The sequence below is a fragment of the Sphaerodactylus townsendi genome, linkage group LG05 (assembly GCF_021028975.2).
Source record: "Sphaerodactylus townsendi isolate TG3544 linkage group LG05, MPM_Stown_v2.3, whole genome shotgun sequence".
NCBI classification, from domain to species: Eukaryota; Metazoa; Chordata; class Lepidosauria; order Squamata; family Sphaerodactylidae; genus Sphaerodactylus; species Sphaerodactylus townsendi.
In genome coordinates, this window is record NC_059429.1 from 45,231,541 (window position 1) to 45,258,840 (window position 27,300).

Genomic DNA, 27,300 nt, shown 5'->3' on the forward strand with positions numbered 1-27,300 from the left:
CCACTGTTTCAAAAGTACTCTGACCTGTTTCAACGCACCCCCAAAATCCTGTGCAAAAAATTTGATTGAATGTTGTTCAAACAATGAGTAATAGCACTAATCCATAACGGGGCACCAAATAACAATTGGGAACCTATCTTTGCATTGAAGACTTTAGCGCTGCTGGAATGTATTGGTTTCCTCTATTATAGAAAAACCGGACAATGGCTGACACATTTAAGTTGACTATAGTTGATGCTGAATTGCAGTGTGGGTGCCAAGATCAGTAGTGTCAAATAATTTAACAACTGGTTCTGGTGGTGCAATTCAAATAATTTAACAACTGGTTGTTTACAAACACCATTTTAACAACCGGTTCTGCCGAAGTGGTGCGAACCTGCTGAATCCCACCACTGGCCCAAGATGCATTATAGCTAAATAAGATGCCTAGATATTTAAATGGCCTGGATTCCTCAAGTCTATGGCCATTAACTTTCCAGTTATAGCATCTCCACAATTAGGCAATTACAAGAACTTTAGATTTCTCATAGTTCTAGCCTCTTTGCTAGACAATATTCAGCATGGCAATGCAAGAGCTGTTTGAGTTCTATTTGCAAGGACAGCAAAACCCCATCATCCACATCAAGAAGCACAGATAAAGAATCTGAGATGATACTGTTGCTGTTAGGTCCAGTCATTGTGTTGTCAGAGTCAGGGCGGGAGCAAGGGGGAACTGTGCCTGGGGCATGTGTGCACCCTGCCCCCCCCCGCCCATCCCTCCATGCACCCACACCAGTGTGCGCCCGGTGTGTCACTCACGCCCCCGCCCCCTTGGCATTACACCAATGGTCAGAGTGAATATTGGAGCCGAGTTGCCATCTTGGTTTGTTGCAGGCCCTCATCCCAGAGTCCATGTCCATGTTAAGAAGGATATTGCTGTGGATGAGAAACTGTTTAAGCTTAGCAGGCTGTCTGTGTCAAGAAAATGTTTCCCTCCCAACGCACTTGCAGAAAATGGCGTGCAGGGCAAGTACTGAAATTGCTCCCCTCCAAATTGTGTCCACAGGGAAGGGTGATGGGAAAGGGTGCCCTCAACCTCTTACCACCTCTTCAGAGGGTGGATGGCAAGCAGGTGGGTGATGAATGGGCAGGTGGGGAGTGGCGGGCGGGCAGGTGTCGGGCAGAGACTGGAGGGTGGGGGCGCAGGGGGAAGGGGTGGCCAAATGCACCCTACATGACCCTTCCAAGTTGCACCTGGAGTATCAGCCCCCCTGTGTTCCCTCCACCAGGTACGCCATTGTTCCAATGCCCGTGAGGGGAGTATCAGTGTCCAGCACAGGTTTTAGGTTCTTAATGATGTACTGAACTGGTTTGAGCTGACAGCTGAATGTGACCACCAGTGGTGCTCTGTTGTTGCTTCGTTTGGGCATGTCCTGAAGCAAGTTATCACTTGATATAATTCTGTCTTTTTTTATCTGTCTCCTTACCATACCAGGTGGGTACTATAATTCCAAAAATGCCTGTTGTAGATTTTCTCTCCCTTTATAAAAATAAGTCAGCATATTTAGTGGATATACAAATAAGCCTTCATTAACTTTTTAGTCATACAAAATAACTTTTCATTAAAATTCACTGGGGGTATGTCTTCAGTATTGATGAATATGAAGATACAATTCCTCCTGCAAAATTAGATGTCCTTTAAAATCGAAGTGTACTTCAGATCATGTTTTTAAGGAAATGCTGCACTCTACTGGCCATTGATAGAGGCATCAGAATAATAATTAAAAAAACACTTCCCCCCCATATATGCAAGTTGAGTTCTATTTTGTGTGTGTGTGTGTGTGTGTGGGGGGGGTTATTTTGGTTTTTTTGGAGGTTGCTTTGCTTTGGACTGTGTTTTGCTGTATTCACTGAACTTCCATCGTGGGAAAGAATGTCCCTATCTCAGTTGGACAGAAACGGAACGGGGGGACCATTCGGACTGCTTGCTGAGGGTGCAGCACTTAACCCACAGGCGCCGCGTGCTGGAGGTAATCGACTCCGGAAAGGGAGGAGAGACGCGGAGGCCCGTTTTGCCGTTTCTGTGCCGCGTCTTTTCTGTCGTGGGCGGGCAAAGGGGAGGCGAAAGGCGGTCGGGGCTGCAGATTTCGCGGCTGTGAGATCTGACGAGTCGGCGCTGCGTGAGTCGGGCTGTCTCCGCTTTTTCCGCTCAGCCCCTGGTAGGGTTGGGGAAAGTGCCGAGATTTTGCGGGAAAGGGGCGAATGTGGTGCAATGCTTCCTCGTAATGTTGAAAGGGGCGAATGTGGTGATAAGGAAAAGTTCCCACTAGGGCTGTTCCGGGTTAGGGGCTTGATTTGGGTCCGGGATGCCACGGGATAATCTCTGATCATGTATTTCGTTTATTACTAATAATGGCATCCACTAAAGGTTGCCAACTTCGGGTTTGGAAATACCTGGAGAGTGGAGAGTGGAGCTTGGAGGAATGGAGTTTAGGGAGTATAGAAACCTCGGTAGGGGATAATGCCATATAGTCCACCGTCCAAATCAGCCACTTTCTGCAGGAGAAGAAGAATGCCTGCTTTGCATAACCATGTGATAAATAACTACGCGGCTTATGTATTCTGTTGCAATTCTGGGAGATCTCCAACCCTCACCTCGAAGTTGGCAACCCTACATCTGCTATTCTAGTAAGATTACAGGGACAGTTCAGAGATTCATGTCTTTACAAATTAACCTGTTGCTCATTACAATCATTCTGAGTCCTCATTCTTTTCCAGTGTTAACTTTTAGGATGTGATATTTGTGAGGGTTTAGTGGTTAGAGTGTTGGACTCAACACTGGCTTCAGATCCCTGCTGGGGCCATGAAACTGGAATGTTGTTTCTTGCATTTGTTTAAATACATTCACACGGAATTTACTGAGCGATGTTGAAAAACAAAAGTTAGGTAGCATCTTGGTAGTCTGATGATACAGCTCTGAAAGAAAAATTGAATGAAAGTTGAGGCTTGTTCTGAGAATTGTGCAGTTGCACAGTGGAACATCTAGATGTTATCGAAGTATAGGTAAAGTTTACAGCTAAATTCATAGGAAATTTCTTTTCCAGTTGAAACAGTACAAAGATTTTTGGCCAAATTTTTTTATTGACCTATTCAGCATGTTCTAACTGAATCAATGTGTTAGAACACTTCCTTAATTTTTCAGTGACAATCATACTTCATCACAGGTTCTCTATGAATTTCGTGGTGACATTCAACATACTTCTTTACAGCCTGTTTGTGAACTTTGGGGTGACATGCAGCGTATTTCTTCACAGCCTGTCTGTGGACTGATGGGTTTGTTTTCACATATTTTGCAGCAGCTTCCTGTAGTTGTCTTTTTCTAATGCAATGTGTTATTGCTCTCTTTCACCTGGTGGGCTCCAAAAGACATCATGTGGAAGCAGCCGTTGTATTTTCGAGATGCAGAAAGGAAGCGTTCTGCCATTGGATGCTGATGAGTGAGAAGGCTGTGAAGAGGTTCAGAGTAGGGTTGAAGGGCAGGGAGCTGGACTGTACCGCCACTGCAGCACATTCCCGGGGACTCATCCTGCCACTTCAGAGCACGACACCAAGCACAGGGTTATCGGAGGCCGAGAGCAGTAAACTTGTCTGCACAGTAGTCAATCTGATGACCATATGCAAAACCCGACAAATGTTTAGTAGTCCAAGGTGATAGTGTGGTTTGTAATCTGTTTTGATTGTATTTGGCTGTAGCGGTGTTGTTAACGTGAGGGTGGGTGGAGGAGTACTTTTTCACAGCCTGTCTGTTAACTTCGGAGTGACATTCAGCATGCTTGTTTGCAGCCTGTTTGTTGAAGCTGGTGGTGTTTAACTGTCACCCTTAGAATGTTTGTGCAGCAAGTCTGTGGACGGAGGGGCTGGTTTGCCCTTAGAATGTTCGCGCAGATGGCCAGAGATGAGCAGTTAAAACAGTAAATGTGTAATAATTCGAGTAAAGCTGAATATTTTGATAAATCCTTTCTTAGTGAGCACCTAAACCTAAACCGCATAATGAACCGGTGTGCCAAATTTCAACATATTTAACAACAACAACAAGCCTTTATTGGCATACAATTTTCAACATATTAGGTTCGATGGTTTTTTGAGTTCTGTGCATGAGTCAGTCAGTGAGTGGTATTTCGCGTTTATAGATATAGATTGCCAGCATCAGCAATACAGTACAGATGACATTGCATCCTGAACTAAACTAAACTAAAAGATTTTAGACATGGGTTCCATTATCTCAAAGTACTGAAAGCATTTGTTTGTTAACTGTAACATAGAGAAAGCCAAAAAGATGGGAATTGCCAGGAGTACCTTTTATTAGAAGTCTGATTTACACATGCTTTGGTTAATTTCCAGACTGGACTATAAAGAGATGAATTTTAAAAGTGCTTAGAAACTCCAGTTGTTCCAGATTGAGCCACCATCTTGAAATTAGACAATACAGTAAATTGACAATATAACTTTACCTAATGTATGGGACCCAAGATATGAATCCCACATAAAATGCTCAGGTATAATTTTCTATATCAGCCCATTTTTTTGTGAGAGCCACAGTGATGTAGTGGTTAGAATGGGACTTCAACTGGTGAGCGTTCAACTCTCCATTGTGGCCCAAACTATACAAAATAATTTTCAATATGTTGTGTCTGAATTTGACTCTGATAGTAACACCTCCCAAGAGCATGTTGTCCCAGTTCAGATCTGGATCATGACAATGAGGGAGAAGGGGATTCATTCTTCCTTCCTGTACTGTTTTCCCAACCAAAAATAAATCTGTGGGCACTGTTAGAAGGATGCACACATGTTTTATTACATATGCAGCTCCCAACAGAACAATCAGCACCTCCTCAGTGTCATTCCAGGTTAAGAAACAGGTAAGGTGACTGAAGCCCCTTCTCTCCCTATGTGGAGGACACATAACAGGTAATGTTGGTTGGGACAACCCCCCCCCCCCACACACACACACATTTTTTCTTTTCTTTTTCCTTCTACACTTATGTTAAGCATGCCGGGTCACATGTGGAAGAATGGGAAAACAAATCTGGTTATTTATATTAGAGTCCATCACTTTTACTCACTACACGATGCTGACTCTTGGGCATTGATGTTTTATATTGTCATTAGTATCTGATGTCACTAGTTTTCCTGGTTGTAATTGTGTTGCATTAATGGATTGTCTATTTTCTTCTGATTCTGATGTGCTTAGAAAACTGCCTTTCTTGAATCCAGTTCTTCTACTTTTTCATTTTAATTTTTTGAGTTTGCCCATTCGCTTTTACTATCAGGTAAGTAATCAATGGGAGATATAGACTAATTAGTTTATTTATGTGGCAAACATTCTGAACACAAATGAGTTTTGCTAATAAGATGTATTGCAAGAGCAATTGTACACATACAGTCTTGTATCTGATGCTGTTAGCGAAAGCTTGTTTATATGTAGTTATTTCATATCCTTAAAACTTGTTGTCGTTCAGGCATGTTCTTTGCTCAGCAATATTTCCACTGCCTTGGCAATAGAGCATCATTACTGAAGATTATTTATCCTTTGAGATGCGTCAGGTTTTCAAGTTCTCCGGTATGCATTGTATCTCCATATATGTTATGTGATTGTACATGTTTGTGTGATATATGCTAATGGCAATGATCCTGAAATCAGACTTGATATATATTGGAAGCATTTAGTTTGCTTTTTAGTCCTACTGCAATAAGCATTTCCCTTCTTGATTGAGAATGTCTATGCGATTTAGAATCCCCTTTAGTTTTTTCTCTTCCTGTCTCTGTTATAGCTGTGATGTATAATAGCATCAATATAATGTTGTTGACATGGACCAAAAATTAAAATAACAAGCTTAGTAGTAGAACCAGTATGGTTATCTACATTTGCTTCATTCAGGACAACATTAGTGGAGTACTTCATTCTGTGAAGTGCCATAGGAAATAGCTTGCTATTATACTGTGTTGCAGCAAAATAATCATGTCTATTGCCGCATGTTAAAGACTAATACCATAAGAATATAAGAACAGCCATGGTGGACCAGACCAAGGACCATCAGATTGACCAGTCTGTTTTTATGGTGGCCAATCAGATGCCTGTAGGAAGCCCACAAACAAGACGACTGCAGCAGCATTATCCCACCTTTCTTCCACAGCACCTAATATAATAGGCACACTGTGTTGCTGGAGAGAACAGGTAGGCATCGTGACAGGTGTTCATTTGGATTAGTGGCCATGGATAGCGCTATAGGAATGCATCCACTTCCCTCTTAAAGGCTTCCAAGTTAGCAACATCACTGCATCTTGGGGCAGTGAGTTCCACAATTTAATTATGTTGTGCTTAAATGCTTGAAAAAAATCTATCTTTAATAATACTTTCCATCAATTTGCCTGGAACAAGTTCAGCAGTTTCCCATTTGAGTCCTTGAAGAACTCTTGGATGGATCCTGTCTGATCCTGGTTAGTTTGTTAGTTTGCAGTTTGTCTATGCATTCTAGAACTTCCTTCCTCTTGGTATCTTATACTACCTTTCCTGGTGACCTCTTGGTACTTTATACTACCTTTCCTGATGTGTGGTATACAATCTAACTCTAGTATTGAGGTCTTGAGTAACCTCCAAGCCTTTTCCAGAGATTTAATTCTCCTAATTGTTCTTCCATCTTCCATTTTACCAAGTTCCTCATTTTAAAGATGTTCCCTCTTTTACTGTCAAATGTAATTGTGTGAGATTTTCCAGGGACCTTCCAGGGATGCATATAAATTAAAGTTGATGTATTGTGGTCACTGTTACCAATTGGTTCAATTATGTCCACATCCCTTGAAACCACAGAATCATAAAAGGGGGCCATACATGCCATTTAGTCCAACACCCTGGTCAAAGCAGGGTTATCCTAGATAGAACATCCCTGATAAGTGCTTATCCAGCTGCTGCCTGAAGACTGCTGGGGGGGAAGGGACTTATCACCTCCCTGGGCATCTGATTCTACTGTTGAAGAACTCTTCTTATAAAAATCAAGTACTCTAACTCCTTCATTTTTGCTTGGAGGTTTCTGGCATTAGCATAGAAAGACCTCCCCCCTTGCCTAGTGTCGTTGAACTTCCTTGAGTGGCTTTACTTTATCATCACCTTTCATAGATATTCCTCCCCATGTGGCCGATCAGAAGCATTTTTCTCTTTGCCTATTTGTAATGAGTCTGCTCAAATTGGATGCTTCTCGGCTCCTGTCAGCTCCTCCACCCCAGGTTCAGTTTAAAAGCTGCTGTGCCATCTTTTTATGTTATGTGCCAATAGTCTGGTTCCATCCTGATTCAAGTGGAGCCTATTCCTTTTTTACAGGCCCAGCTTCTCCCAAAATGTTGCCCAGTTCCTAACAAACCTAAAGCTCTCCTGTCTACACCACCTTTTTGTTCATGCATTGAGTCTCCCCAACTGTGCCTGTCTAACTGGTTCTGCGCTTGAAAAAAGTGGCATTTCAGAGAAAGCTATCTGGTGGTCCTGGCTTTCAGTCTCATGCCTATCAACCTAAATTTGACTTCCAGGACCTTAAAACCACACTTTCTGACATGTTGATGCCAATACACCTCACCCTCTCCAGCACTATCTACCATTTAAATGATGGTTCTGTCCACAACCTTCGCCCAAGGCAGGCAATTCACTATGCGGTCCATGCGTCTGCCACAAACCCAGGAATCTCCCTCTACAAGAAGCCCCATCTCCCCTCAGATGCATATCCTCCACAAGAGAGGATGTCTGTTCAACCACCAAGGAAGGGTTCCCTTCTAAGGTTCCACATCCCCTTACCTCAAGCAGCTTTTTGTTATGTGTTGCTGAAGCTCTCCACTCGCAAAGCTGAATCTTGTTCCAGCATAAGCGTACATAGATCATTTCATGAATGAGAGCCTATTTCCCCAGATGCAATAAATGACTCCTCACTGTGCTGACATTTTATGTTGGAGGTGTGAGCTAATGCGGAGTGGTGTGTAAGGTGTATGACCAGGACTGGGGGAACCCAGGTTCAAATCCGGATGTACGCCATGAAAACTTGCTAGGTGACCTTGGGCCAGTCACACACTGTCCACCCTGACCCTGGCTAGTATTGGATGGGAGATCTCCAAAGATGAGGGTTGTGACGCAGAGGCAGACAATGGCAAACCACCTCAAAAAAATTCTTGTCTTGAAAACCTTACAGGGTTGTCGTAAGTCAGCTGTGATTTGATAGCAAAAACAAGCAAGCAAGGTGTTATGCTTCACTGCACACAGGCGTATCAGGTTACAGGTGTTTAATGGGAACAGGCAGTACAGAGTAAGCTTACTTTTACTTCTAGGGAAAGGCAGTCCAGAGGCAGCTGAACACAAGTTATAATTTATAGAAAATTGTCAGCCAGTCACTGGGTGGTATCCATGGGACTTTCTAGCATGAGAGTGAGCTCTCCCTCCCATACCAGATTCACAATTGAACTGTATGAGCTAACTATCAAACCTGAGCAGATGACCTAGATGAGTAAGCACCAGTATAGGGGAAAGTGTTTGACACTTACAGAGAATCAGAGAACAGTGAAATAAGAGCTTAGCTGGAATTAACTGGAAAATTTCTTTAAGATGGCTTTTCTCTTGACAGGCTTGGGATCCAATTCATTGTTTTTCTTTGTTATTATCATGCATGTGCTGAAAGATAATATCAGTTCAGTTTTATATTGAACTGTACATGTATTATCTGTATCCATGGTGTCTGCTGTGTAGAAGAAAGGTCACTTATTATCACAGAGTCTAACACTAAGAACACTTTGCGATTCTGATAAAAATCATGTGTCCTTTTTATTTTGAATGTAGACAATGACCTTCAGACATAAAAATGCAAAACGAATTGAAGGGCTTGACAGCAATATATGGTGAGTAACAATGAATTATTAATGAAAATGAATAAGGAGTGAATGCATAAATAATGGGAAATTCTTCCATTTTGTAGATCAATTTGTTTGATGTTTATCAAAGGTTGATAGTTGAGCAGGAAAAAGAGATCTGTTTGCACTTCCTGGCTGAAACACTGATGTTTAGAAATCTTGTTTAAAGATTTTTAATATATATAGTATGGTGGTAAAGACAGTTCCCTGCAAATATTTTGCACACTGTGCTGCTCTTGAAGGCAGTGATGAGTTCACTATAAAAGATGGCAACCTCTCTCCTGTCCCCCAAGTTTCTAGAGGAAGCTTCTTTAGTATTATCCAATTGCCTCAGTCTTATTTTGTAGTGCCCTGATGACAAAGATACTAAATGCAGAGTGCCTTCTAGTTTCAATTCTTGTATTCCCAAACTCTCCTCGACCCATCCATGGGACAAAAAGCCTATAAAACCAGAAGATTCCAACAACAGCATTTTTGGCAACCTGCTTCCTACTCTATAACTGCAGCCTCAAAGACATTTTCCTTAAAATAAGTTCTGTTGTATAACATAGGACTTGTATCCTAATGCACCTCTCTTAGCTTCCTATATGACCATTCCCCTTCCCTGCCAATCAATGGAGCTCTGTAGCAAAGTTAGAAAGGTTGTAACACTGATAAAATAGAACAACTGCAAAGATTTAGGGTAGTATTCACAACATAAAAGGTATTTCTTAGAAGAGAGAAATTGAAGATTTAGATGCCATTTTGAGAAACATAGAAAGTATATGAAAATTTAACAAAATATACTGAGCTTGTTGAGATGAACAACTGATGATAACTGGATTAAACACAAACTAACCTTGTTGACAGAGCTGTTTCAAAGCTACAAATGACCTGGAAGTAGGGGTGGGTAGCGTGGTGGCCAAGTTTGCAGATGATACCAAATTATGTAGGGTGGTGAGAACCACAAAGGATTGTGAAGAGCTTCAAGCGGACCTTGATAAATTAGGTGAATGGGCTAAGAAATGGCAAATGCAGTTCCATGTAGCTAAATGTAAAGTGATGCACATAGGAGCAAAAAATCCAAACTTTACATACACGCTACAGGGGTCAGTGCTTTCATTCACAGACCAGGAAAGGGATTTGGGCGTCTTTGTTGATAGTTCCATGGGAATGTCAACTTAATGCATGGTAGCTGTGAAAGAGGCAAACTCTATGCTGGGGATAATTAGGAAAGGAGTTGATAATAAAACTGCAAGGATTGTCATGCCCTTATATAAAGCAGTGGTGCGACCGCACTTGGAGTACTGTGTTCAGTTCTGGTCGCCACATCTCAAAAAGGATATTGAAGAGATAGAAAAAGTGCAGAGAAGGGCAACCAGGATGATTGAGGGACTGCAGCACCTTCCTTATGAGGAGAGGCTGCAGCGTTTGGGGCTCTTTAGTTTGGAGAGGAGATGTCTGAGGGGGGATATGATTGAAGTCTATAAAATTATGCATGGGATAGAAAATGTTGTCAGAGGGTGTTTTCGCACACACTTTTTATTCCAGAATAAAAGCGAACCACATTGATTCCTTACCTTTTTAATGTAGTTTCGTCACTCGATGGCATTCACACATGGCCCGGTAGTCACACATCTTCCGCTTGCTTCGCAACTCCCGGGTTTTTTGCATCCCTCCAGTGAATGCGGTATAAACGACGAATCTGATTGGCTGGCAGCAGCTTTAGTCTAAAAGTCCTGGGGCAGCGATCGAGGGGTGGGGCCTAAGATTACCCTGTGAGGCGAAAGTGGGGCTGAGAGAGCTCCGAGAGAGCTGTGACTAGCCCAAGGCCACCCAGCTGGCATGTGTGGGAGTGCCCAGGCTAATCCTGAATTCCCCAGATAAGCCTTCCCCACAGCTCAGGCGGCAGAGCTGGGAATCAAACCCGGTTTCTCCAGATTAGATACATCTGAGCTCTTAACCCCCCCTACGCCATCACTGGCCGGGTGTTTTCTCAGTGGTTCTCTTCTCCCCACTCCGGGGAGAAGGCACAGGAGCCTACTCTTTGTTCCATTTCCCCAGCGAGTGACTCTTTTCGGCACTGGATCCTTGAGAAAGAGAGGGGGATGAAAAGCAGTGGAATGCCCTCTTCTCTACCCTACTTTAGCAGGATGAGAAGGGAACGGGGAAAAACTCCACACGCGATCCCACCCCACCCCAAAGGGGAGGTCTGCAGGCAAATAAGGCACCCGTTGTGCATGACAGCACAAAGAGAATATTCTCTGCTCCTCTCAAAGATGCAAGCGGGCCTCTTTCCAGCCCTCATTTGAAAATCCGCATCCTTTAAGCTAACATCTCCTAGGCTCCGCCAAAGCAAGCAGGCTTTCTCTTTCCAGCCGCCCTCCATTCCAGTTCCGGACAATGGGAGGGACAAAGAGAGAAAAAAGCAGAAAGGGGTGGCGGTTTTTTAAGCTTACTCCTTCAAAGAGGACCATCCTGTGTGGGTCGAGGCTACAAGGCGTACCACTGCACCCGTAAGCGGGATGAGGGGGGGAAGTTGAGTGAGGCAGCAAAAGGAACAAAAGGAATGTCTTGTAGCGCGCAAGGCAGCCAGAACGCCCCAGTCGCGACTCCAATTGGATGGATCAAATCTTGTGTCACATGGTGGGCGTAAACCCTTGCTGCCGGCTGATCCCACTTTTCGCTTCCACTTTTGTTTCGCAACTAGAGCGCTAAATTGTGGGGGAAACTGCGTTTTACAAGAAAGTTGCACAAGCTATCGGCGACCAGCGGAAAAATCTTCGCGGAACATAGCGGCTGGAGATGTGGCACAGAAAGGGAGTCCGGAACACATTTCGAAGAACTTAAGTGTTATTATTGCAAAACAAATGGTAGTGGATCTGACGGCAACGACCTCACATGCCAGGATCTGCAACAACCAGTGTCTTGGCAAACGCCCAGAGAGAATTTTTTCTCTCTCACAATACTAGAACCAGGGGGCATACATTGAAAATGCTGGGGGGAAGAATTAGGACTAATAAAAGGAAACACTTCTTCATGCAACGTGTGATTGGTGTTTGGAATATGCTGCCGCAGGAGGTGGTGATGGCCACTAACCTGGATAGCTTTAAAAGGGGCTTGGACAGATTTATGGAGGAGAAGTCGATTTATGGCTACCAATCTTGATTCTCTTTGATCTGAGATTTCAAATGCCTTAGCAGACCAGGTGCTCAGGAACAGCAGCAGCAGAAGGCCATTGCTTTCACCTCCTGCATGTGAGCTCCCAAAGGCACCTGATGGGCCATTGCGAGTAGCAGAGTGCTGGACTAGATGGACTCTGGCCTGATCCAGCAAGGCTCTTTCTTATGTTCTTATGTACAAGCAAACAAACAAAACCCCTATTGAGCCAAGCTACAACACACTTCTCTTTTCTTTTCACAGGGTGGAATTTACCAGTTTAGCTGCAGATCCCTCAGTTGTTAATCTTGGACAAGGCCTTCCTGATATATCTCCTCCTAACTACTTAAAAGAAGCACTGGCAAAAGCTGCCTTTGTGAATAGATTAAATCAGTACACACGTGGTTTTGTGAGTACATTTGATGTTTCTGATCTTTATGCCTAATAAAGGTTTACTGTACTGTACTGTTTCTGTACTGTTTCATACTATAGTATGAGTGATCTTGATCTTTGCCTCCACTTTAGGATCTTTTCTAGCTCCTTTATGGTTGCCTTTCCAAGCCTCAATCTACTTCTGATTTCTTGGTTGAAGTTTCCCTTCTAGTTTATAATTGATCCCAGGAATCTAATCCATTTTTCCTTGTCACATGTTTTCTGCATCAAATAGCAAACTTTTTCTCTAATTATGACATTAATTAATATCAATTTATCTTGCTACTGCTGCATAATTATTCTCAGGCATAATTTTCAGGTCTTTGACAGCCAGCGTGGTGTAGTGGTTAAGAGCAGGTGGATTCTAGTATGGAGAACTGAGTTTGATTCCCCACTCCTCTACCTGAGTGGCAGAGGCTTATCTGGTGAACCAGATGTGTTTCCGCACACCTGCATTCTTGCTGGGGGACCTTGAGCTAGTCACAGTTCTTTGGAACTCTCTCAGCCCCACCAACCTCACAAGGTGTCTGTTGTGGGGAGAGGAAGGGAAAGGAGCTTGTACGCTACCTTGAGTCTCCTTACAGGAGAGAAAGGTAGAGTATAAATCCAAACTTTTCCTCCTGCTCTTCCTCTTCTTCAGTGAAGATAATTATTTTGCACTTGGCTGATATACCATACTGTTTCAATTGTCTGTTGGGCAAATTTTAATATGTCTTTTTCTTTTGTCTTTTAAAAATGCGCATAGGGACACCCATCATTGGTGAAGGCCTTGTCCCAAGTTTATGGAAAGGTCTGTGATAGAAAGATTGACCCATTCACTGACATTCTGGTGACAATTGGAGCATATGGATCTCTGTTTAGTGCAATGCAAGGACTCATTGAAGTAGAAGATGAAGTAAGTTTTTGTGAAGCAAGTCACATTAAACAAAAATGCTCAGAAGTGTCTTCATTTCATTTAAAAATCCTTGAACTCTATCCCAAGGGTGTCTACTAAGCACTCAAAGACACTTGAAAATCTGTTTCCTGGAAGAGTGGTTTATTGAAGAGGAGGGAGTTGGCCTTTCATCTTTGCACCAGAAGAAAATCAACTTTTGTCTAGGATTCATACCTTGTCAACCCCCCAAACTGAATAGTTTCTGTGCCTTCCCTGAGTTGATTTTCACATGATTATATTTGTATGTTCTTGCCCGTTGGCTTTACTGTGGGCTTGATTTTTTTCTAAAAATCGCTCCTATATAAAAGGGCTGCCAGGTGAAGAGCTATTCAGTGCACCTTAAGAAGAGTCCTGCTTAATTTTGAAAAAAAAAATCAGCCCCACAGAACTTCTTCTCATTTTGCATCCAACTATAAATTCTCTTCCTTTGATCCCCACAGTGGGACTGGAAAAATCCTAGGTATCTAGTCATTCAGGAGCTTTAAAACTTTATTGTGATCCTGAAGAGACTGATATGTTTCTCAGTCTCTCTAAGCCTTTTGTTTGGAGCGAGAGTGTTCATAGCAGGAATTTCTCTGCCTGGCCAATTTCACACAGGTTATCTGCTCCAGGCTCAGTGCTTTTACAAAGGGTGTTTTTTTTCTGGATATGTACAGCATCAGTGATGCATTTGTGCACCTTCTAGGGTTTCCTCAGATTTCCCACTGACTTTATTAAACCTGGCTTACTCCAAAGTGTTTGGAAACATGACAGTAAAACCCAGAAATACTGCTTACCTTAAGTGCCCCCAGTTAAAAACAAACCTCACACTGAGGCTGTTTCTGCACGGGCGGAATACAGTGCCCCAGGGATGCTAAAAATGCAGTGCTGTGCTGGCAATGCCCGAGTGGTGCGAAGACGCCATTGTTGAACCTCGCTCAAGGAGCGAGGTTTTTCAACAGTGGCGTCTTCCAACCGCTGCCGTGCGAACAACAGCGGGTAGAAGGCACCATTTCCCCCCCACCTTCCCCGAATGCCGTACCTCCGTCTCCTGGCTTCCGGCTCGTCGCAGAGGCCAGGAGACATGCCCCCCTGGCCTGCGACTCCAGAGCTGCCACTCCAGCCTGCGGCGGGGGGGTATCCCCTGGCCTCTGCGACACGCCGGAAGCCAGGATACAGAGGTACGGCGTTCAGGGACTGCGCAGCCTGTGCTAAGGCTGTGCCGCTGCCTGCACCCCTACCGGGACTGTCCGTGTGAACGGTCCCAGGGGGGTACGTCGGCATTGTGCGGAAACGGCCTGAGTTAAATTAACTCACTTAGTTTTTCGATTCTTTTGTCTCTTGGGTTCTTTCCTCTAGTTGCTTTTGTTTTCGTTCTCCTTATTATAAATCCACACTTCTATCCTGCTATCCTTCATACTAAGATGTATCTCTTTGATCTCAAAAAGTGATCAAACTCACTGCCCCCTTTCTTGCCATTTGTCATATCTACTTGTAAATTACTAAGTGGAAGCAGCTGAATTGTTTAACAGTTATAAGGTCTCGAGTATATCTGCTGTCTAAAATACTGCCCTTGTTGCTCATTCAAGGAACTGGCAAATGCTCATTCTGTCTTTGTAAAAAGACACTTATTAGTTTTTCCTATAATTCTTAAAATGTTTATAGATACTGTATAAGTAAAGAGAACAAGAAAATGAAAATGGAATCAAAACATTTATCACTTTTGCTTGATTATGTCATTGACTATGTAGCTGACTATCTTTTTGTTTTAGGTAATAATAATAGAGCCATACTATGACTGTTATGTGGACATGGTAAGGATGGCCGGGGCAAAACCTGTCTGCATACCTTTGAAATACGTGAGTATTTTGGATTTTTGAAATTTGGGTTGTTGCTTTTTTCATAAAGAGTACCTTTTATTAATCAGGAAAATATATTATGGAACATGATTAAGAAAAGCATATACAGCTCAGTGAAACATACTTTTTGTGCCCTAGAAACTTGCGGTTGGAGGAGACATTGCCTCTAGTGCTGACTGGGTCTTGGACCCTGATGAACTTGCAAGTAAATTCAATTCCAAGACAAAAGCTATTCTGCTGAATACCCCTCACAATCCTATAGGAAAGGTGAGAGTCCTGTTTTTCAGTCTGGTAGCTAAATGTTACAACAATATTGGCCCTGAATACATTGCTCAATGTACTGTTTCCTTTCTCTTTTAAAAGGTCTACGCAAAAGAAGAGCTCCAGACAATTGCTGATCTCTGTATTAAGCATGATATCTTGTGCATCAGTGATGAAGTATATGAGTGGCTGGTATACACTGGAAAGAAACACATTAAAATTGGTACTGATATCATGAAATTATACAGATGTGGGTTCGTGGGAAAATTCAAACATATAATTCGTATGTTATTTTTACAAATGAAATAATTTCTCTCTCCTTAACACGATTTTAAAAAACAAACAAATTAGTTTATTAGTTTATTAGTTTACTGTTAAACTGCTTGTTTCAACCAGAAGAGTTTGGATTTGTACCCAGCTTTTTTCTGAACTGTAAGGAATGTCAAAGTGATTGCAAATTCCTTGCTTTTCTCTCCCACAACAAATACCTTGTGAGTTAGGTGAGGCTGAAAGAGTTTGGAGAGAACTGTGACTTGCCCCAGGTTACCCATCAGGTTTCATCTGGAGGAGTGGGGAAACAAACCTGGTTCACCAGGATCAGAGCCCATCACTCTTGTGGAGGAATGAAATTAAACCCAGTTGTCCAGATGAAGAAAGAAGAAAACAGTAGGAACAGTACGAACCTCAAAAGTAGAAAATGGATCTTAGTACAATTCTGGTCCTGGAGAAAGCTAGTATAATTACGCCAAATAACATTCTACAAACTCATAACATAATCAACATATTTTATAGAAGATTTTTTTTCAGAAAAACGCATTTTTTTAAAAAAGAGATAAGAGTCTATTAATAAAACATTAATATGTGATTACTATCTTTATTTTCTAAGTCTTCTCTTACTAAATATGTCCCTAATATCACATTATACCCTTATTTAATATAACTATCCATTCATTTTTTTCATTTTTTCCCCTTTAACCTTTTCTCAATACAGTGAACCAACCATACTGGAGGTTTGATTGGCTGTGCAGATTATTTAATAGTTCTTTATTTTAACTGTTTTAAGTTTAGTTTATATTAAGCACAGGAAAATAAAAATTCAACAGTAGTAGGTTAAATATCCTACACAGTCAAGATACATTCCACTACTTAATCTTTTATACATGAATGCTTTTTTACAGAAATCATACCATTTGTTGTACTGCCTTAGCAGACTTAATAAATGTAAATCATATGATAGTTTCATGGGCAGTCATTTAGTTCATGATGCCCCTGTCTCCACATATTCTAGATATGGCAGCCCTCTATTTTGAAAGTTTCTAGAGTAAGATAAGTTATTTGCTACTTGGCCAGCCCAATCCAAAGCCAGAAACCTGCCGCCCCAGCACCTCCAGAGAGCATTCAGGCAGTATGGGAAAACAGCTGAAACAAAACAACCCCCCCCTCCCCCGCATCCACTTGAAAGCCCTCCATAGCGCCGGATGGAGTTCTGCCACCCTTTCGGATGACATCAGTTCAAGGCCACATCCCATGTGTTCCCAGACCTAGACTCCAGGTGAAAGCTGACTAAGGTCAGTTCCACCCCCAGGGAAGGCCTGCCCCCGCTCTGAGTTAGTGTCTGATTGGACACCAGTGTTTCTCTGCAGTGGTGACCATTTCTGGGTTTTGCCACTGCAGAGCTGGGGGGTAACGGGCTGCCAGCTCCTCTGCCTTCTGCAGCAGCAGAGGGGGCAAATGTGCCAGTGCAGTCCCACATACAACTGCCCAATGGAAGGTATGTTTTCCAGTATGAGGCTATCAAAATGTTGCTGCAACTTGCAGTATTGAAATCAGTTCCCTTTTTACGATAGAGAGGTTTTGTATATCAGATTTTCTCATAAGACAAAGCATCACGGGGGATGGTAATACTTGATTAATTGTGTTTCTCTTTAGATGTTCTGTTTCTGGAGAAACAGAAATACAGAGAGGAACTCAGCAAGGCTGTATTCTACTTTATCAGTACAACCATTTGCAGAAGCCATGTGCTCTAATATGTACATTGCTGCCTAGGATTGCTCCCAAAACCAAGGCATTTAGCTAGTGGTGCTTGCTTGTTAATATACTTGTAACCTCCAAATCACGTATCTGCATATAAGTGACAATGATTTTATTAATGAAACAGAACTATTGTTGCTAAAGAAATCTTCAGTTCTGTAAAATTATATGTGAGGAACAGCACATAGATCTGCCCCAGAACAGAGAAGATATTAAGCTCCATGTTTCCCATCAGCTGTAGTGACACCTTTCTCATGATGAAAAATGCAAAATAAATATTGCATCCACTTACAGCATCTTGTGGCAGTTCTCTAATATGTGTCTAACGGGATTACTAGTGATACGTCATAAAATGAGCATTGCCTTTCTGCTGTTGCCTGGGCAGTTTCCTCCAGTGCAGAATACTTCATCATGTCTCTTATCTGGCTTGTGGAAAAGCTGGAATTTCACATGAGTAATGGGTCTCTCTGTGTTTTTCAAACAGCTACTTTGCCTGGAATGTGGGAAAGAACAGTGACTATAGGAAGTGTTGGGAAAACATACACTGTAACTGGCTGGAAGGTAATATGAACAATAGAATACCTCTGGTCAATTTTGAAAAAAGCAATTTTTCCTCCAATTTGTTAGGGCAGTTTGTCACCTACAGACTTAATATAAGCCCTCTGTTCAAAATGATTTATTAAGAAAATTACGGAACCTGAAGTGCCACTCTTGTGGTAGATCATCCACAGTCTTTAGAATCTCGCTTTTCCTTTCATATAGAGATCTCACGTTTGCAATTTCAGTTAGAATGTTAGATTTAGAAGATGTGGTTGTCATGGAGGTAAAGCCAGCATCCAAAGAAGACAAAAGCACATTAGGCTGTTTGCAGGGTGTTGTTTTGTCAACATCCCTCCCATCAAAACACTGGTAAAGTATAGGAAGATATACCACGAAGGGCTGTAATCAGACCCCAAAATTTTCTTGTGTATGTGTAGCCACTCTTTGGGCCAGATCATGGGATTTTGTACATAAATATGATTAGTTTTTGAAACAGTGCTTTATTTTAGAACATTTTATTTTGTGGCAGCCATGAATACAAGTATTCATACAACTAAACATTCATACTTGTAATTTTCAGAATATTTTCCAAAATAACTTGCATTTTTGTTGGCCAGATTGTATGGGATAGATTTGTAAATAGCAATTTACAAAGGGCTGCTTCTAGGACTAGCCGGGGAAATCTTTGAAAAAAATGTAAAGAATGTTCTTTTTTGGGTGCTATCCCAACCAAGTTTCACTTGGAAAGTAAGTCCCCATTATATTCACTGATGCCTGTTCCCAGGAAGTGTTCTCTCAGGTTTGCACTGTTAAATAGCCCACTCAGCAACAGTAGCTTCTATGTAAGCAAAAGCAAATTAGTGTTGTGGAGGCTTATTTGGGAAAAGAGCTGGTGTGGAAGTTAGTAGTTAACAGTGTGATTGTCTCTAATGCTTTCGCAGCTCTCTAACAATACCTCTTTGTAAAAATTCTAGTAAACTACTAAGATATTTATTACTGTTGTTTTTTTTTAAAGCTTGGATGGTCCATTGGCCCCAGCCATCTTGATAAAACATTTGCAAGAAGTCGTTCAAAGCAAAAAATTCACTCTATACATGTCCAACTCCATTACAGGTGTGGGTACAGATGCATGAGGGAAGCAGATGGTATAGTTTGTAAGCAGTCTAACCACGATCACAGGAGTTGGAGCCACTAAAGAGAGTATTCTAGTTATTCAGCATATGAAATCAGGGGTGAACGAAAGCATTTGAAAATCAACATTAATGTCACTACTCTTGAATCGACCCTCATTTTTGGATTTATTAACCCCACAGCTCCTGTAAAATGCATCCTAATGTAGTAGAGTCGCATTAAAAAATGAAGGGTGAGAGAGAAGTTCCTCTACTGCAGAAGAGCTACACGGCCCTGACAGAAGAATGAGCCCTTGAGTTGGCCTGTTGTTGCATATACTCCATTCCTGCGCCCCTGTGTAAGGATGTTGCCCTGATCCAGAATGCATTTAGGGAGGGCTGCATTCGGGAGTAGGTTTCCTATACAGATTTCGGTGGAGGGGTGTGGGAAGTTCATATTTGCTGTCCTCTAACAATCTTGTGGCCATTATCAGTTATTGTTTATAAACTTCTGTGTTTTGTGTGTGTGTGTTTCTCTTGGCTCTCTTACTCTCATCTACAGTAGCAGCAGCATTGCAAGCGACTTCTCTGAGTGAAGCCATAAAAGTTGCAAAGATGGGCTGCTCCGTGGGATGGGATAAAAAGGTTTCCCAAACTCTGTGCATGTATCTAGGCTCACTTTGATGAGTCAGTGCTGTGAGGGACTTGATTCATGGCAAGGCGGGGGGAATCCCAGCCTTCCCTCAAATCTGACTGGGGCTGAGGGTGGCTGTAGCTGCCCAACCTTGATAAATGTGTTGAAACAGATTGTGTGGGCAGGTCAAGCCTAATGTTCACTGGTAGGTTCCTCTATCAGACATTGTGGGAGAAACATTTGAATAATAGGTAGAAATATATTCCCTAATTTTGGAATCTTCATTTTATAGAGGCTGTTAAAACTGTCTTTTGATGCATTTTGTCTCTCATTTGAATATCTGCCTTATTGGGCAGAAGCCTTTTAAAGAAAAGTTTAAATGACTTTGGAGACCTCAGCATTTTTAAAGGAACCAATTTAAGTTGGTTTCATGGTTTGTTTGGTCCTTTGCTAACCTACAGTGATTTTCTTTTTTGATTTTTATGTTCAGGAGGCTGTGGGACAAGCTTTTTTGTTAGCTTTCCAACGGATGGACAAGTCAGACTGCTATTTCTACTCTCTGCCTAGAGAATTAGAGGTCAAGAGGAACCAGCTGGCTCAAATGCTGCAAGAAGTTGGACTGAAACCTGTTATTCCAGAGGGAGGATACTTCATGATTGTTGATGTATCCGTGCTAAGTTAGTGAATGTTTTATTCATTCAGTGGCACATAGTGGTTACAAGCATGTGCATTCTAATCTGGAGGAACTGGGTTTGATTCCCAGCTCTGCCGCTTGAGTTGTGGAGGCTTATCTGGGGAATTCAGATTAGGCTAGTCACAGCTTTTTGGAGCTCTCTCAGCCCCACCCACCTCACAGTATGTTTGTTGTGAGGGGGGAAGGGCAAGGAGATTGAAAGCCCCTTTGAGTTTCATACAGGAGGGAAAGGGGGGATATAAATCCAAACTCCTCCTCCTCCTCCTCCTCCTCCTGCTGTGGCAGGGTTAAAAATATTCTGACCAGAGCTGAGGACTGCATCTGCTTATTTCTTTTATGTATAGTTAATAAGTGACATATCATTTTCATTAACAAAATGAACCTTGTGCTTCAGTGAAGGCAGTACTAGACAGAACAGTGAATGGTTTGTTTTTGATGCCACTGAAAATACTGACCCTGTATCTTCTTCTGTAACACAGTGAAGCCCAATATCCTACTATGCATACTTCAGCAGCAGCAACTGAAGGAGAAGAGGCAAACTCATTACAGGGCTACCTCTTGTGGTAGCATCCTCTTTTAGTTGCTATGTCTAGCTTCACTCTTGATAGTATCTATTTTTATAGATTTATACCCCCACCTTTCTCCACAATGGGGCCCTAAAGCGGGTTACAACATTGTTATCCTCTTGTTGATCTTATCTGCATAACGATCCTGCAAGAGAGATTAGGTTGAGAGAGAATGACTGGCCCAAGGTCACCCAATTAATTTCAATAGCTGAGTGGGCATTTGAGTTTCCTAGATCCTAATCTATGACTCTCACGACTACACTGTGCGTGTCCTGTATACTGCACTGGCTTCAGTGTGCAAACTGGGAATAGCGTTTTGTGAAACGGAACTATAATGTAGCATAATGATTCTTATACAGGCAGTTTTTCTCGCTATGAGAGAATGTGGCATGAGTGGCTGCCCTTTTTCTTCTTGAGTCTACTCAAATCTGTGCAAAAGTATTCTTGATTTATAGAAAAGGCGAGTCCTGCAAAAGTTCTGTTTTTCTATTATTTGTTTAAAAGATGTCGATTTATCAGACATGGAAGAGGATAAGCCTTACGATTACAAATTTGTGAAATGATGATAAAAAACAAGGTAAGGTGGTTGTTTTCTTGATTCACCACTGATACTTCTTCATCCAAATACATATATGCAATTGCTTCATTTTTAATGTTGAAATGAATGACTCTGATCTAATGAATCAGGAGCACACTGGAAGGCAGCAGGCCCAGATTTGGACTTAAATAACTGTTCTCCCTGCCTTTTACCCATTTATTTATGTACTACTAGCAGCAAAGCTCATTGTGGGGGAGATGCAATGGGCTCTAGCAAAGAATCAAAGAGGAAACACCTCCCCCCATAATGGGCTTTACTGGGGATAGAGTGGTGCCCACCCCACCCTTCCTTCTGGTGCACTATTTACCTGGACCTTTCTTGAACCTCTTGAAACCAGAGGCATCTTTCTGGACAACTAGTAGAGGATTGTGCTGTTTGTGAAAGAATGACTGAATTTGGCATTTCAGAAGCTGGCAGCTATGCCTCTCTCTTCATTTTGTGGCCCAGAGACTCAACAGAAGTTTGAAAAGTACATCCGGTTTTGCTTCATCAAAGTAAGTTTACAAGCTGTCAACTTAAAGAATATTTAGTGTACTACAATGCCATTGGTTTCTGTAGTTCTCAAGCTAATGTCATCCAAAAAATTCTCATTCTCTCTTTGGTCGGTAAAATAACATTTTATATCGCTACTAATTACTATTTACTACATGTTTCATAAGGGTCACAGTCATCCTGATAGATAAACCAGATTATCCCTGTTTTGCAAATTGTAGGTGTTGCCAACAGCCTGCAGAAGAAGTGTCCTGCCACTTTAATGTGTGGAAGTAGGCAGCTGAAGCTTTTCAGGTGATGGAAGTAAATAAGATCACCTGGTGAATAACTTCCCATTAAGCCCCTTTTAGAGGAACAGGACATGTTTCTTTTCCTTGGCGGTCTATACGCAGTTTTTGCCCCTTGGCAAGTCTATAAACAGAAGGGTGAGATAGTAGCTTGACCAAGACAGAAACCTTAAGCAGCTCTACTCAGAAGTCAGTCAGTGTTTTTTTTAAAATTGTGCTAACTGCTAGGAAAGTGTTTTTAGGATTACAGCCTAAGGGCCAAACTTGATGTGCAAGTTTGCTCTCAGCTTCTGCAGCGCAGCATAAGCTAAGGAGGGGGAACTGGAAAAATAACAAGTCATGCTTGTTTCAGATACAGTCCTCAGTTGGAGAAAGATACTACAGAGATTGGCCCGTGGATATGAGTATTTACGGGGACATAATCAGTAATCTGCTTCTTCAAGATATCAATTCCTGGTTCCTGGCATTTGCAATGTATGTGAGGTGCTTGCAGGACTAGTTCTGTCACACACATTCCCTTTCTACTGCCACCCTACATCTTTTGTGACAGCTAGCTTTCCTCCGCTCACTCAGTGCTCGCTCAGCACAGAACAGTGAGCTGCATTAAAACCTGCCACTGACTTTTTGCTGCTTGCCGGGAATTGAAGTACGGACAAAATGGGGGCAAGCACAGAACTGCCTGCCTCTCTTTAGGACTAGCCTTTGCCCTTGGGCAAATTTAAAGGACCAGGGCTCGGTTGGGCTGGCTATACTACAAATGTGTAATCCAGATAATTCTTGCCAAAAGGGCTTTCTAGTTTAATTATAAGGTGGATCAGTTCAATATGTCTGTAATTGCATCTGCAGTGACAAAGCATAAATTAGCTGGACATTTTAATTGACAGGAAGAGTTAATATTGTGTAGTCCCTGTAATGCCTTAAAACAGGAAGATGACTCTTCAGTTTTATAAATTAGCAAAATGTTTGTCACGTGATAGAAAGGCTAATACATTGTAAGGACTTCTGTGAGTGGCCCCAGATGATTGCGAAGTTGGGCATTTTCCAAAGCTTGAAATCAGCAACAAGACACTTGTTTGATTATGCACAGGACAGCTATGATGGGTGAAATTATGCGTACTTTTCCAGTAGTGTACTTTTCCAAGTGTTCTTCTATAACTGAATTGTAATTTTTATAACCCATGATGGTGTTGTGTATTGGCAGGAAGACAGCACGCTGGATGCGGCAGAAAAGATCTTGAAGAACTGGAAGCAACATTAGTCCCGAAGTTAATTTGCCAATTCTTTTAGATTTCTGTACATGCAGTTGTACATTGAACACTGGACTTCACTTACATTTTTAATGAACCTTTTGAAAATTGCACCATGCTGCCATCTACAGGATATTGAATAATAATGTGATAAAGGGTTGCTTTTGATTGTCTTCCAGATTTTACACCCTTTTTCAAGAAAAGATGACAATGTAGTCATGCATGCTGCAGCGGAAGTTGCAGCAGCGCACAACCACATTGTGAAGTAGGACAGATGTTCTTTAAAGATTAAAGAAGCTTACTTACATGCCAGCTTTGTCAGAGCTATTATCATTTGCCATGGTAAACATAGTGCTTTGATAAAAGAGCATGTATAGTGCTCCGGACAGCTATATAGCAATACTTTTGCTTTCTAAAATTGCACCTGCCATTTTATGTGGTCCGTGCTACTGCAGGAAACTAAATGGCAGGTGCAACTGTAGAAAATGAAAGTGTTGCTATATAGCCATCTGGAGCACTATACGTGTTCTTTAATCAAAGCGCCATTTTTAACATTGCAAATGATAACAGTTTTGACGAAGCAAGTGCATAAGTAGGCTTCGTTGATCTTTAAAGAGAATCTCGGGGGGGAGCGGGGGAGAGTCAGGAAGATGTGGCGGTTTGATCCACATCTCCTCTCATCTTTCCCTGAGAAAGGGTATAGTATTTTTCCAGAACATCCATTACAATCATTCTGCTTTATTTTAGATTTTTTAAAATAAAATTTATTTAAAACATGCAAATGTATCCGTTAGATCCCAGTAAGTGGGTGCCTTTACAAATGTGGTTATGTACTTTCAATACAGCTGTTGTTTGACTAGCCGCTGTTCTGTATGCCCAGCAGAAACAGACTGTGTATTCATGTATATGAATGCTTTGCCTGACAGAGTCCTTGCTGTACTTGACTGTGCCAGGAAATCCCATGGCTGCTGGTAAGAAGAAGGTAGCTGCATAGCACTCAGGCCTAGATCAGGGCAATCTTTCCCTCAGTATACTTTTCCAACTGTTTTTGCTGCCATAGATTCATGTGGGTAGCCATACTGGTCTGAAGAAGCAGAAATTTTTTTGAGTCCAGTGGCACCTTTAAGATCAAGAATGTTTATATAAGCTTTCATGTGCATTCAGTTCTTCAAATGCACCATATATATTGTACATCTGTGTATCTGAGGTAAGTGTGCATGCAAACGTAAGGTTATACCAAGAATAAAATTTGGTTGGTCTTAAAGGTGCCACTGGTTGTGGACTTTTTTTTTTTTTTACTATCTTAGTCAATTTGAATCTGACCTCCAGCTGCCTGGAAAGAATAAGAGAATGGATTCTCACAAGATTCAATCAATCTTTGGCCCTTTCCGCACGGGCCATTTACGGCGCCCTGGGGACGGCGAAAACGCCGTCCCCAGGGAGCCGTTCGCACAAGCGGCGCTGCCAAAACGCAGCAGCGCCGACCTGGCTCCCCTCCTCCACCCCCAGGGCGGCGTCAGGCCGTCTCCAAAAACCTCCCTCCTGCGAATGGCACCGCCAGGAACATGCTGTTTTCCCAGTCCCTCTCCCACTCACCTCGTCACCTTCATCGCCCTGCTGGCCTCCTAAGACCCTCCCTCGCTGTCCTCCGACCCCTGGAGGTTGGAGGGCAGCGTGGGCGGGTCTTAGGAGGCCAGCAGGGCGACGAAGGCGACAAGGTGAGTGGGAGAGGGACGGGGAAGAGTTCAAACGCCCCTGTGCGAAAGGCCCCCCCCTCCACCGGCAGAATTCCTGCCGGTGCAGGGGCACCCTTTCCGCTATGCAGAAAGGGCCTTAGTTACAGTCATAGACCAGCATAAACACAGGATTCTATTTAGTAGGTATATTTTGTTGGGATTGGAGAGCCTGGTATATTGGAAATAAACTCACTTGACATTATAAGTTTAGAACATAGAGGAAACATATCATAGAGAAGATGGTTAGAAATAGAAGCAAGTTGATATACATACAATAGAGGATATGAAACTTAATTCACTACAACATTTAGTATCAAATAGTTAGCTTAATAATGTTGAATATATAATTGATGAAGATAAATAGATCATAGATCTGTACTTGGAGGTGAAGTCACAATGAATTATGTTAGAGATTAATTTAAATTTAAGATAGAGAACTATAATATTTTAAGTGTACAATTGTATGTAAGTATAATTATATAGAAACTAATTTTCTTTTCTTTTTTCTTCTCTAACCTCTCTTACTACCTTTTTTCTAATCCTATTTTCCTTCCTCCCTTTCATATCACTTTGTAATAATCACAATTTAATCAAACCTAGATGTTGATTGTGAGATAAGGAAATAATTTGATGAAGGAAATTAATGATTTTTTTAAATTTCTATGTAACTTTTACTTTCTGTAACTTCTTTTTAAAAAATACCTAATAAAGATCATTTTAAAAAATGAAGTTATAAAGTTAACTGTTTTTTTGAGGAGACATGACACCTGAGAAGAGACACAAGGTACACGACGTCATGTGACACAGCAGCTAGGTAGCAAGGTGCAACCAAACATACAGTAATGCAGATGTGTAACAGGAAAGAAAGGATTTATCCATGTAACCCTCCCTTATGGTTAGTAAATTCATTTATAAAAAGCAACTGAGAATCTGTGTCTTCTGTTCTACTCTGCTTATATATATATATGTATATCTCCCAACAAACACAGTGTCCCCTATTGTACACAATAACTATCCAGTTATATCGCTCGAGCGCATTTAAGAGAAGTGCAACTTTTAGCGACCCAGACTTATTTTCAAGCACCCATCCAGGTTCGGAGGTTTACACAGGATAAAATCAAACGTGGTCAGGACAAATCAGCTAATCAGATCGCGAGGATGCACATGCAACCAACCAGCCAACAGCGCAGCTTCAGCACGATCACTCCAGGCTCCCACAGTCTGAACCCCGCCTTTCTCTCTGGGAGCTGTCTAGAACGGCCAACCACAACAGGAAACAGTCATACTCACGGAAGAGAAGAGAAAGCGTTGTTCCATGAGGAAAATTGTTCCTTTTCAGTCCCCGTAGCGGAGCCTTGTTAAGCCCCGCCCATTAGAGCGTATGGCATAAAAGGGAGGGAGCTTGCGTGAGGGCCTAACCTGGGCGAAGGCCGCTGTGTGGAAGAAGCAAGATGGCGTCGACGAGCCGGTCAGTAGGAGGGTGGCGGACGCTTATGCGTGCGGAGATTTTTGGGGAGGGAGATGAAGAGGCTGCTGGGGAAGCTGTTATGGGGCTCCGGCCCTTTCGGGACGTCTCTTTATTTCCCGTGTCTTCGTGGCCACTGCCCACCCTCGACCCGCTTTCGTCTCTCCCCAGCTGCCTGTTTCCCCCTTATTCGTCTTAACCGCGCCTTTCTAGCTTCCTTATTCTCAGTCGCTGTACCCCTCTTCAGTCTGACGTAGGTCATCTCTCGAGAGCTGGCAGTAGCGTGGTGGGGGAGGTCTGCCATGGCTTCTTCAGCAGGCTGGATAAATCTGCGTTTGCTGGATCCTTCCCCATTGAACCCGAAATAATCACAATTGCG

At 42.3% G+C, this 27,300-nt stretch overlaps 2 protein-coding genes across 2 annotated transcripts in view; both read left to right on the plus strand.

The window, feature by feature from the left end:
* Positions 1–1,803: 1,803 nt before the first annotated feature.
* Positions 1,804–25,219, plus strand: KYAT3 (kynurenine aminotransferase 3). The gene is given in 17 exon segments (XM_048496667.1): positions 1,804–2,009; positions 5,499–5,599; positions 8,849–8,907; positions 12,322–12,466; positions 13,235–13,384; positions 15,175–15,261; positions 15,400–15,528; positions 15,625–15,745; positions 18,038–18,114; positions 19,109–19,135; positions 19,137–19,166; positions 19,168–19,206; positions 20,327–20,513; positions 21,601–21,654; positions 21,657–21,673; positions 22,102–22,188; positions 23,675–25,219. Coding segments are annotated over 17 exon segments (1,464 nt in total). The 5' UTR covers positions 1,804–1,912; the 3' UTR covers positions 23,732–25,219.
* Positions 25,220–26,785: 1,566 nt separating this feature from the next.
* The window catches only part of GTF2B (general transcription factor IIB), a 40,371-nt gene continuing 39,856 nt past the window's right edge, over positions 26,786–27,300 (plus strand). The window contains exon 1 of the mRNA XM_048496666.1: positions 26,786–26,924. Coding sequence (XP_048352623.1) covers positions 26,908–26,924 — 17 coding nt within the window. The 5' untranslated portion in view covers positions 26,786–26,907. The remainder of the gene's footprint in view (positions 26,925–27,300) is intronic.